General features: G+C 43.3%; 1 protein-coding gene across 1 annotated transcript in view; it reads left to right on the forward strand.

The window, feature by feature from the left end:
* The window catches only part of LOC125451558 (gamma-glutamyl hydrolase-like), a 32,183-nt gene that overhangs the window by 18,674 nt on the left and 652 nt on the right, over positions 1–12,857 (forward strand). The window contains exons 2-3 of the mRNA XM_059646338.1: positions 3,934–4,040; positions 9,268–9,361. Coding sequence (XP_059502321.1) covers positions 3,934–4,040; positions 9,268–9,361 — 201 coding nt within the window. The remainder of the gene's footprint in view (positions 1–3,933; positions 4,041–9,267; positions 9,362–12,857) is intronic.

Raw genomic sequence — 12,857 nt, forward strand, 5'->3', positions numbered from 1 at the left:
GGCAGTTTCCAGAGCTGGTGTAGGTAGAGGAAAAATGTTTCCCTGACTGAATGAGTAGACAGTGCCAAGAGTGTACAGGGTCTGTTTTTCGGATATGGGGGATGGTGGTGGTGTGGAAGGAGGTAGTGAGGGAAGATGTTGCGTGCAGTAGTGAAAGTGACAGAGCACGAGCAGGTGGGAGATGAAACAAATCTTGTCTGAAGTAACTCAGAAAATCGTGGACTCACCTTGATGGAGCGAGAAGATCATTCGGTATCTTCCTACGCTGCTAGAAGATGCTCCTTCTGATGGCTGAGACTGCACTGATACAAGTAGCAACCATCAACTGGGCTGGTATGGTTTGGTGGCATTTTCTTCTTTGGCAGTTCTAGAGGAAGAGGACATCCCACTTCTGCTTCACCAGGACCTCGAGGTTCATATTCACAAGTGAGGCACCAATTTCCCCTTATCTGCCATTCAAATAGGATCCATCACATTTTCCAAGAGGTATTTGAATTCTAAACAGCTTCCTCTGTGACTAATGTTGAGGGCACACACCAGTCTATCTGGTGCAAGATGTGTAGAGCTGTGGAATGCTGGTGCTAGACTGGGTGCACAACAACCTTTTGAATATGGCACCAACTACGTGGATGCTGGTCCTTTCTGGGGCAGTGGTGAGAATCTCTTCTACGGCAAATGGGAGATTTGGTATAATTAACATTGGATTATCAGATTACCATAGTAGCATGGTAGGTTGTTAATGAGGCCCATCTGACCCAATTACTTAAGAAATCAAAACAGAAAATGCTGGTGAAACTCAGCAGGTATGGCAGCATCTGTGGGAAGAAAGCAGAATTAACATTTCAAGTCTGAAGAATCACCCTTAATGGACTTTGCATGTAAATTATTCAATTGGAAACACAGTGATTTACTCATGATTAGTAGATGAAAAGAAAATACCGAGGGTGATTAGGTGGTGGGAATAATAAATGTTTATTATCTGAAAGAGAACTTCTGGATCTAAAATAATACAGATGTTAATATTTATCTGATTTAATAGGCAAACGATAAAGGTGTCCATTTCCCAGTGTGGGCCATTTGCCTTGGGTTTCAGGAACTAACTGCTCTTACCAGTGGAGAAAATCTTCTTATTAGAACAAACACATCTAATCTAGCTCTACCTTTGAATTTTACAAAAGGTGAGTTTCTGAAAATTTCCTTCAGCTATCTGATAGTGTCACACATCATACCACCTAAGACCTATTTCAAGTGATTTAGGTAACTAGACAACAACTACTTTGTTATCAGGCTTATTGCTAGCCAAATGTTCTTTGCATTGGCTACTTCTTTTAAAACAATTCTTATTTTTCAAAAAAAATTAGAATATTTTTAAAACAATAAAACGTGTAAGTATGTGTATCTGCTTTGTGCAAGTGTTTTAAATGAATGTTCATATTAGATTTTTGCATTGTCATAATCAAGAGAAACCTAATATTACATTTTAAAAACAGAAATAGCACTTAAAAAATAGTTACCAGGGTAAAATGATATTCTTTGTTAATCTACTGCTAGCCAAAAGCAGACAGACTGGTGTGTGCCCTCAACATTAGTCACAGAGGAAGCTGTTTAGAATTCAAATACCTCTTGGAAAACATGATGGATCCTATTTGAAGGTTTGAGATTTTGCAACATCGGAGCAGGCATATGCCTGCTTTGCTGTTCTCAGTCATGAATCAAGTTCGGTCTCATATTCCTGCGCTGACTGAACGTTCTTTGATATGAATTTATTCAATGACTGAGTTTCCTCTGCTCTCTTGGGTAGAGAATTCCAAAGATTCACTGTCTTGTGAGTGATGAAATTCCTTCTATCACATTCCGAAATCGGCTATTCTTTTATCTGAGACTGCATGCTTTGATTCTAGACCCCACAGCCAGGGGAAATATTCTTTCTGAATCTACTCTGTAGATCCTTGTAAGAACTTTGTATGGTCCTATGAAATTGCTTGTCATTTTGCCGAACACCACGGAATAAAGGCCCAAAACTTACTCACCCCGTAGGATAGTCTTGCTAGCCCAGGAATTGTTGAGATAAACTTTCACTGCAATCTCTCTAATGGCAAGCTTATCCTTCCTCAGCCATGGGGACCAGAACTCTACATTCAGCCTTACTAGTACGCTATAGAATTGAATAAAGATTTCTTCATTCCTGTAGGTCAACCCTGTTGTGAAAAGGTCTAACATACTGTTTGCCTTCCAAATTGCTTACTGTATCAGCCAGTTACTTTCAAGATTTATTAACAAGGCCACTTCCGTCCCTTTGGACATGAATACTTTCCAAATTGTCATCAAATAAGAAACTTTGCAGCTTAGCTTTTGCTTTCAGCATGGATAATCTCACACTTAACCACATTGTATTACCTCTGCTACTGTTTTTGCCCACTCACTCAGCCTGTCTAAATCCCCTTGTAGCCTCTTTGCATCTTCCTCCTAGCACATACTTCCACCCAGTATTGTGTCATCTACACACTTGGACATAGTACTATTGGCTCCCACATCCAAATCATGATATAGATTGTGAATAGCTTTGGCTGTCTAGGCCCGAAACGTCAATTTTTGTGCTCCTAAGATGCTGCTCGGCCTGCTGTGTTCATTCAGCTCCACATTTTATTATCTCAGATTCTCCAGCATCTGCAGTTCCCATTATCCCTGGAGGTATCCCACTGGTTACAACTTGCCATCCTGAGAATGGCCCATTTATTCCTATTCTCCACATTTGGGTTTAACCAACGCTTAATCAATTGTCCCTGATCTAATGCACTGTAATTTTGTTTACTAACCTCCTGTGTGGGACAATATCAATAGCTTTCTAAAAATCCAGTGTTCAACACTGGGTTTCCCCTTACCAGCTCTGTTGGTAAAGTTCACAAGAAACTCTTTCAGCTTTGCCAAACATGATTTCCCGTTCATAAGTCAATTTGACTCTGTCTAATCAGATAATTATTTTGTAAATATTCAGTAATCACATCACTTATAATAGATTCTAGTATTTCCACACTACTGACATCAGGCTAACAGGTGTGTAGTGCCTATATTTTCTCTCCTCCTCTTTTCTTAATGAGGTTGGATTTGCAACATTTTAATCTGCAGGTATCATTGCAAAATTAATAGCATTTTGAGATGATCAATATATTCATTAAAACATCAGAGACAAGCTAGAGATTGGAAGAAAACTCCACAGGGAATTCTAGCATAATTGATTCTCCTTTGAGTCACAATGTTTTATCAAAAGTTAACAGCAGCCGTCTTAAGTTGTGATCTATACAAGATTGAGATACTGTTTTAAGCAGATCTTCTCATGAAAGTCCGAGAGTGCATGTCCTTCGAGAAGAGAGTTCTCAGTGTTGTATGTGTCGAACAAACCACTACCAAATCATTGAGAGAGAGTTCTTCTACAGAACTGCGTCGCTACTGTTTAAAATAGAACATTAATCAAGTTAAACAGCCCCTGTGGAGCAAACTATAAAACAAAATGTAAACAAAATTTAATTCTCAATGGAGCTTAAACTTAAAATCAAATCAAATAATTTTGTCTGGGTAACAGTGAATTCTAGCATCTGTGAAGTCCATTCATGAAGACATTCTCTACAATATTGAAGCACTTTGTGCAATAGTATTGTAGGTGTCACATTGCTCATGGAAACTGATTTACTGCAACAGACTGATAGATCTTTGTATACTCAATAGATATGACTTAAATTTCATCAATGTTTAATTAAAACATATTGCCCTTACCAGGACTTGTATCTTCAACAGTTTAATGTTTGATTATTACATGGTAATGTCTATAATCATGGGTCATGAGTGACCAGAATCCTAAACTTGAAAAATTAATAATTAAGTAATTGAAGGAATAGTTGAGTAAATGTTCATTTCAGTTTCTGTTATTTTGTTCAGCTGGTCTGCATAGTCGAATGTTCAAAAATTTTCCTAAAAATCTGTTACAAGCATTACAAATCCAACCTCTGACTGGACACTACCACAATTGGAGCATATCCGTGAAGGTAGGGTTTAGTAGTCGTCTCAACTATCTTTCTTTTACTTAATATAGAGTCATAGAGATGTATAGCATGGAAACAGACCCTTCAGTCCAACTTATCCATGTGACTAGATATCGTAAATTTGTCTAGCCCCATTTGCCAGCATTTGGCCTATCTACCTCTAAACGCTTTCTATTCAAGTACCTATCCAGATGTCTTTTAAATGCTGTAATTGTACCAGCCTCCTCCACCACTTCTGGCAGTTCATTCCATATATGCATCACCCTCTGCATGAAAGAGTTGCCCCTTAGGTCCCTTTAAAATCTCCCCCCTCTCAAATTATACCTATGCCCACTAGTTTTGGACCCCCTACAACTTGACTATTCAACCTGCCCATGACACTCATGATTTTATAAACTTCTTCAAACCCTTCAACCCTTGTAACCCCCTTGTAAATCTTTTCTGAACACTTTCAAGTTCAACTATTTTGGGTGAATTTAAACTATCCTTAAATTTAGTTACATGGTTCTTAAACATGGTTCTAAGTTCAAAAATTAAAACACATTGGTAGGTATTTTTGTTGTCTTTTGAGAAGATTTTCCTCAGGTTAAATTTTTAAAAGATTATTTAAGTTTAAATGATGAAACGTGATCAGTTATGTTTCTAGTGGGGAATGGAATTAAGAGTCCTACATTTTTAGTGCCCCTGGTTCATAATGACTCAACAAAATTCCAGGGCATATACGCCCTACACTTATATTAGATCACTTCTCTATGATTTCTCTTGATTCTCATTTAAGTCCTCTTTACTGAAAAAACACACCTATACAAATGCCTTTGTGTTGCCGTTTGGGTTAAGATTAAGCTTAAACTTTGCATTGAACCTTGTTGGTAATTTTAAGAAGAGAGTCATGGGGCCAACAGGAAGGAATAAATCTTGCATTGGGCTATGCATTAGCACAGTGTTTTATTGGGAATATTTGACCAAGTTCCTGAATCCCTGTGAATAAATCACAACACAACTATTTGTGTAAAAACCATTCTAAGAAAACCATGGTGCTTGTCCTAGTTTCACAGACTGACAAGCAGCACATTTAAAAAATACATTCTGTAAAGTTCACAACCCTGTAGATGCGCAAGATAACATCTCAATTAATCTGTTTGAAATTAAGACCCATTATGGCGTAGTAACATGGACAACATCCCACGTGTGTAAAAGGCATTGTAGATGCTGAAAATCTGAAACCAAAAAGGATGCCTTCCCTGAAGAAGTTACCCCCTCCCTCCCCAAACCATCCACAACCTCATCACCTCAGGTGACCTCCCACCCACAGCCTCCAACCTCATTGTTCCCCAACCCCGCACCACCCGCTTCTGTCTCCTTCCCAAATCCACAAACCTGACTTCCCTGGTTGACACATTGTCTCCACCTGCTCCTTCCCCACCGAACTTATCTCTACCTATCTGGACTCCATTTTCTCGCCTTTAGTCCAGGCATTCCCTACTTACGTCCGTGAAAAACCTCAGTGGATCTCTCTCCCACTGCAACTCTCGTAATCTCTTCAGCCTTGAAACTGCTCGACCACGTCCTGAAGCAAACCAGGTACTACAGCCAAATCACCTTTCTTAGTACCAGCCTACGGAACCAGATCATCCCCAATGGACTACAGTCCACATTCAGCCCTTCCCAATTTGGCCCCAACCGTGACCATATCTACATTCAGAACATTGAGATCCTTCAGAAGCGTTTCTCCCTGTGACTCCTGAAACACACACTCGTAGCAATGCACCGGCATGTCCAGGCACTGCAATCAAGACTGTCTCAGCTCAGAGCCTCTCTCTCCCAGGCCTGCAAGGACCTCTCGTGTTTTTTATTCTTTGTAGGATCCACAACCTGAACTCACAATTCTACTCAGCTTTAGTGGACACAAAAAACAATAAGTACAGTATACTTACTGGTGCCTGCCACCCAAAACAGGCTTCCTCCACCTCCCAAATCCCTAACCCTACCCAGGACCTTCCCCACAATGTGCCTGCCACCATTGGCCATGTGGCCACTGTTGGAGCAACCACGGATGACGTCACATCCTCCGCCGCCAGATACCCCGCTTCCGGGAATGTCACCGCCTCCATGTCCGACACCATAGAAACTGAGGATGCACCTACTGTCACCGCAGCTGCTGCCTCCTACCCCGCTCCGCCCACCACCAAGGCCAACAACATTCCGCCCACCACCGATGCAGACGCAACTCTGCCCACCGCTGACACTGATGCAACTCCGCCCACTACCGCAATTCCGCCCACAGCCAACATTGCTCCGCCCTCAGCCTCCACAGCCAGCAGCTCCAGAGGAGCAACACCCAGCCCTGCCAAGTCTTCACCATCCCCCCAGACACCCCCCTTACTGAGGACGAATGGTTAGTCTTCAGTAAAGGGCTCATCTTTTTCACCCTCCGCCCACACATCAACGAAAACTGGTCACGCTTGGATGTTGAGCAGTTTTTCTGCCGCCTCCGTCTCCACACTTACTTCTTTAATGGTGAGCCTAACCGTCCCTCTACTGACCCCTTCTCCCACCTCCAATGCACCCCTCCTCCTGGACAACACCCCAAGGCCTCCTACGCTCCCTCAACCTCTTTATCTCCAGCTGCCATCGTGACATCAATTGCCTCAACCTCTCCATCCCTCTCACCCACTCCAGCCTCTCCCCTGCAGAACGTGCGGCCCTCCGCTCCCTCTGCTCCAATCCCAACCTCACCATAAAACCCGCGGACAAGGGAGGCACAGTTGTAGTATGGCGCACTGATCTCTTTATCGCCGAGTTCAGACACCAACTCTCCGACACCACCTCCTACCACACCCTTGATCATGACCTCACCCCCGAAAACCAAATCATCATTTCCCAAACCATCCACAACCTCATCACCTCAGGTGACCTCCCACCCACAGCCTCCAACCTCATTGTTCCCCAACCCCGCACCACCCGCTTCTGTCTCCTTCCCAAATCCACAAACCTGACTTCCCTGGTCGACATTTTGTCTCCACCTGCTCCTTCCCCACCGAACTTATCTCTACCTATCTGGAATCCATTTTCTCGCCTTTAGTCCAGGCACTCCCTACTTACGTCCGTGACACCACCCACACCCTCTACCTCCTCCAGAACTTCCAATTCCCCGGTCCCCAACACCTCATCTTTACCATGGACATCCAGCCCCTATACACCTACATTCCTCATACAGATGGCCTAAAGGCCCTCCGCTTCTTCCTGTCCCACAGGCCCAACCAGTCCCCCTCCACCGACACCCTCATCTGCTTAGCTGAACTCGTCCTCACCCTCAACAACTTCTCTTTCAATTCCTCCCACTTCCTACAGACAAAGGGAGTGGCAATGGGTACCTGCATGGGCCCAAGCTATGCCTGCCTCTTTGTAGATTACGTGGAACAGTCCCTCTTCCGTACCTACACTGGCCCTAAACCCCACCTCTTCCTCCGTTACACTGATGACTGTATTGGCGCCACCTCGTGCCCACCTCGAACAGCTCATCCACTTTACCAACACCTTCCACCCCAACCTTAAGTTCACCTGGCCATCTCTGATACCTCTCTATCCTCCCTGGACCTCTCTGTCTCCATCTCCGGCAACTACCTAGAAACCGATATCCATTTCAAGCCCACAGCTACCCAGAATACAACTCTTCCCACCCATCTTCCTGCAAAAATGCCATTCCCTATTTCCAATTCCTTCACCTCCGCCGCATCTGCTCCCTGGATGAGTCATTCCACTCACATACATCTCAGATGTCCTCATTTTTCAAGGACCGCAACTTCCCCGCCTCAGTCGTCGAGGACGCCCTTGACCATGTCTCCGGCATTTCCACCAATTCATCCCTCACACCCGCTCCCAGCAATTATAAAAAAAACCAAAACAGAATCCCCCTCGTCCTCACGTACCACCCCACTAACCTCCAGATCCAACGCATCATCCTCCAACACTTCCGCCATCTGCAATCTGACCCCACCAGCAAAGCCATTTTTCCCTCCCCACCCTTATCTGCCTTCCAGCGGGACCACTCTCTCTATGACTCCCTTGACACTCCGCTCCAGCGCCACCACACCCGGCACCTTTTCCCTGCAACTGCAGTAAGTGCTACACCTGGTCCCACACCTCCTCCCTCACCCTCATCCCAGACCCCAATAAGACTTTCCACATCAAACAGATGTTCACCTGCACATCTGCCAATGTGCTATACTGCATCCGCTGTTCCCATTGTGGCCTCCTCTACATTGGGGACACCAAGCAGAGGCTTGTTGACCATTTTGCTGAACACCTACGCTTGGTTCGCACTAAACAACTACACCTCCCATTCCGCAGATGACATGTCCATCCTGGGCCTCCTGCAGTGTCACACGATGCTACTCAAAGGTTGCAGGAACAGCAACTCATATTCCGCTTGGGAACCCCGCAGCCTAATGGCATCAATCTTCACAAGCTTCAAAATGTCCCCTCACCCTACCACATCCCAAAACCCGCCCAGCGCATCCCTGCCTCCCTAACCTGTCCTTCCACCTATCCCCTCCTCCCACCTGAAGACCCAACCCCATCTCCTACCTACTGACCTCATCCTGCCCCCTTGACCTGTCTGTCCTCCCTGGATTGACCTATCTCCTCCCTACCTCCCGACCTACACTCATTTTTACCAGCTTCATCCCCGGCTGTTTGACCGGTGTGTCTCCTCTCCACCTATCTTCTCCTCTATCCATCTTCTATTCATCTCCCCCTCTCTTGCTATTTATTTCAGAACCCTCTCCCCTTCCACATTTCTGAAGAAGGGTCTAGGCCTGAAACGCCACCTTTCCTGCTGACATGATGCTGCTTGGCCTGCTGTGTTCATCCAACTCTACACCTTGTTACCTCTTATGCTAGAGAAACTCAGCAGGTCTGGCAGCATCTGTGAAGAGAGAAACAGAGTTAAAGTTTTGAGTCCAGCGACCCTTTTTCAGAACTGTTTTTGTGTCAAAACTGTAGGTGTGATGGGTTACCAAAATTCTTCATGGCTCTTAACGTAAAATCTAGCTGTATTTTGATTTAACAAGTACTATAGAGTCAGTAGTACTTTACAGTCATACAACTTTCACATCTTAAATGAAAATAGAGTTTATAGTCTTGTTGCACAATATTAATTCTGCTACAGGAATGTTTTCATCATTTATTTCCATCATTCTAATTATAATTCTAACGTGATAAATTTTAGAATTTTACAAACAACAAAAAATTGAATAACTTCTACAAAATCCTGACTACTAATATGGATAATCAGAGCGTGGAATTTGTTTCCACTTTGGAAGGTAAATAAAATTAACTACTGCTGAACTGAAATAGCTATCAATAAACTATTTTAATGAAATGTAAGTATATCTATTTCATATGTAATTTCAGTCTGTTGCATGTAGGGTCGGAATTTTTATGCAGGGTACTCGTGAAATGATGTGGAATACTGTGAACATTATTGGTCTTATTTAAGGAAGGATGAAAAACTGTTGGAATCAGTTCATCAGAATATTACCTGGGGCGAGTGGGTTGTCTTGGGATGGAATATTAGACAGGGAAGACTTGTAATTGCTAGAGTTTAGAAGAATAAGAAATGACTTGATTGAAACACAGAGAGGTCTTAACTAGGTAGATATGGAGAGGGTGTTTCCTCTTATGGGACAGTCTAGAACTAAGAGTTGCTATTAAAAACTCAGGGGTCACTCATTTAAAACAAATGAGATTAACTTAAGACTGTTAAAACAGATGCAAATCATGAGTCAGTAAACATGCAGCATGTCAGATAGCATCAGAGGAGCAGGAAAGTCAATGTTTCGAACCAAAACCCTTCAGGACTGAGGCGTGGGAGGAGCCCAGAAATAAATAAAGGGAGGGGTTGGGGCTGGGGCTGGGGCTGGGGAGTGGTTGGTTACCCTGTCAAGCAGCGTATTTCCTCTAAAACACCTGCTCCTCACTTCAAATGTATGTTGCATGGTCTTAAACATGTCTGCCGTAGGGAAAAATTACTCGTGATCCGCTCTGTCCATCCCTTTCATAATTTTGTATACCTCAATCAGATTCCCCCTTCAGCTCCTCTGCTAGAGAGTGCGGTTGAGGCCAAAATATTTAGTGTTTTCAGGAATGAAATAGATATAGTTATTAGGGCTAAAGGATCCTAGAGTGTATGGAATAAGTGGGAACAGGAGTGGGATGATCAGCCATGATCATAAAGACTGGTGGAGAAGGCTCAAAGGGCTGAATGGCCTACTCCTGCTCCTGTTTTCTATATATCTATGTTTAGTCAAAACTATCAGCAGTGGTCACTGGATGGCAAAAGTCAGGATCCTGATTGTTATACTGGCTGAGACCAGTAACTAAACAAAGACCATGAACAAAACAATGCACACCTCAGTTATTTGCTGAAAAACATCTGAACATTAAGAGGAGACCTGATGTTATTTCTTTTACATGATAGCCCTCTGGAACCTACATGGCAAAACAGATGTTGAAGAGTAGAAAGCATGATGAAATGAACAAGGAATGAAACTTTCTAAACAACTTGCCGATAATGAAATAACTGTTTTATAGATAGTACTCCATCTGTAAATGTTATCTTTTGCTATCTTTTAGAGTGAGAACCAAAGAGTGGGAATTAATGGGCCCTTTTCAAATTGGCAGGCAGTAACTTGTGTGGTACCACAGGGATCGGTGCTGGGACCCCAGCTATTCACTATATATATTAATGATTTGGATGAGGGAACAAAATGTAAGATGTCCAAGTTTGCAGATGATACCAATTTGGGTGGGATGGTGAACTGTGACGAGGATGCAGGGATCCCTCAGTATGATCTGGACAGGTTGAGTGAGTGAGCAAATCAATGGCGATGCAGTATAATTTGGATAAATGTGAGGTTATTCACTTTGGAAGCAAAAATAAGAAGGCAGATTACTACCTGAATGGCTGTAAATTGGGAGAGGCAGAGTGTGCGGTGGGATCTGGGTGTCCTTGTGCATCAGTTGCTGAAGATAAGCATTCAGGTGCAGCAGGCGTAAAGAAGGCAGATGGTATGTTGGACTGATGTTTCCAGTTCAAGAGCAGGGATGTGTTGTTTCAGTTATACAGGGCTTTAGTGAAGCCACACCTAGAATATTATGTGCAGTTTTGGTCTCCTTTTCTGAGGAAGGGTGCTTTAGCTCTTGTGGGAGTGCAGCGAAGGTTTACCAGACTGATTCGGGTTTGGAGGGTCTGACGTATGTGGAGAGACTGACTATGTTAGGATTGTTTACACTGGAGTTCAGATGTATGATGGGGCATCTCATAAAGACTTATAAAATTCTAACAGGACTAGAACTAGACAGGGTAGATGCAGGGAGGATGTCCCTGAAGGTGGGTGTGTCCAGAAGTAGGAGTTACTTTCTGAGGATTCAGGGTAGACCATTTAGGACGGAGATGAGGAGACATTTTTTCACCCAAAGAGTGGTGAACCTGTGGAATTTATTACCACAGGAAGTAGTTGATGCCAAAACATTGAATATATTCAAGAAGCATGTAGATATAGCATTCGGGGTGAATGGGATCAAAGGTTATGGGGAGAAAGCAGGATTAGGCTATTCAGTTGGACAGCAGCCATGACCATGAAGAATGGTGGAGCAGGCTTGAAGGGCTGAATGGCCTCCTACTTCTCCTATCTTCTGTGTTTCTATGAGAAAGGGATTATTTATTTTTGCATGTCATTTGTATGTTGGGTGTGAGGCAATGCAGTGTGGAAGGATTAATAAGGAAAAGGAGTACACAGTGAATGGTAGGACTTAAAAACAGAGGGATCTTGCTGTGCATGACCAATAATCCTTGAAGGCAACAAGATGGCAGGATAAGTTCTTTAAGAAGGCATTTGAGATATTTGCCTTTATTGAGAAATGGGATACAAGAGGAGGGAGCTTATGATGCAATTGTATAAGGCATTAATTAGGGCACATCTGGAATACTATGTGCAATTCTGGTAATCCCCCTATAGGAAAGGTCGAGATGCAGAGGAGATTCGCTACGATGTTGCCTGGATGGAAGTAATTCAGCTTTGAAGATATATTGAATGGTCTGGGTTTGGTTTTCTTGCGCAGAGAAGGTGAACGATGTTACCTGAATGAAGTGCACAAAATTATGAAGGACATAGGCACAATGCAAGTTTTCCCCTTGGTAAAAAAATTCAGTAATGAGGGACATTTAGATGGAATTTCACTCAGCGAGGGATGGGTATCTATAACTCTCTGCCTGAAAGGTTGGTAGAGGCTGTAGCAATCATTCCCATTTAAGAAATATTTAGATGATCATTTGAAATGCCACTGAATACAGAGTGCTGGAAAATGTGCCTGGAATAGATAGGTGCTTGATGATGTGCGTCATTCTATTCTATTAAACTCTATGACTCGATGTCGTGTGTGCTTGGACCATCAAAAACTCATCATCTACTCCATATATTTCGTGCTGCTCCGAAATTAATTGGACCAATACATCTGATCCATTTCAATCACAATGAAAAGTTAATCTAAAATGGGACAATGCTCTGCAGTCAGTATAGTGTGGAGCTGGATGAACACAGCAGGTCAGGCAGCATCAGCGGAGCAGGAAAGTCAACGTTTTGGGTCGGGACCCTTCATCAGGAAAGATCGACTTTCTTACTCCGCTGATCCTGCCTGACCTGCTGTGTTCCTCCAGCTCCACTTTGTATTGGCTCTGAATTCAGCATCTGCAATTCTTACTATCTCCCATGCTCTGCAGTGACTGTACATTTTTATAATTATGAACTTTGGCTTCTC

The sequence above is a fragment of the Stegostoma tigrinum genome, chromosome 5 (genome assembly GCF_030684315.1).
Source record: "Stegostoma tigrinum isolate sSteTig4 chromosome 5, sSteTig4.hap1, whole genome shotgun sequence".
Lineage (NCBI taxonomy): Eukaryota > Metazoa > Chordata > Chondrichthyes > Orectolobiformes > Stegostomatidae > Stegostoma > Stegostoma tigrinum.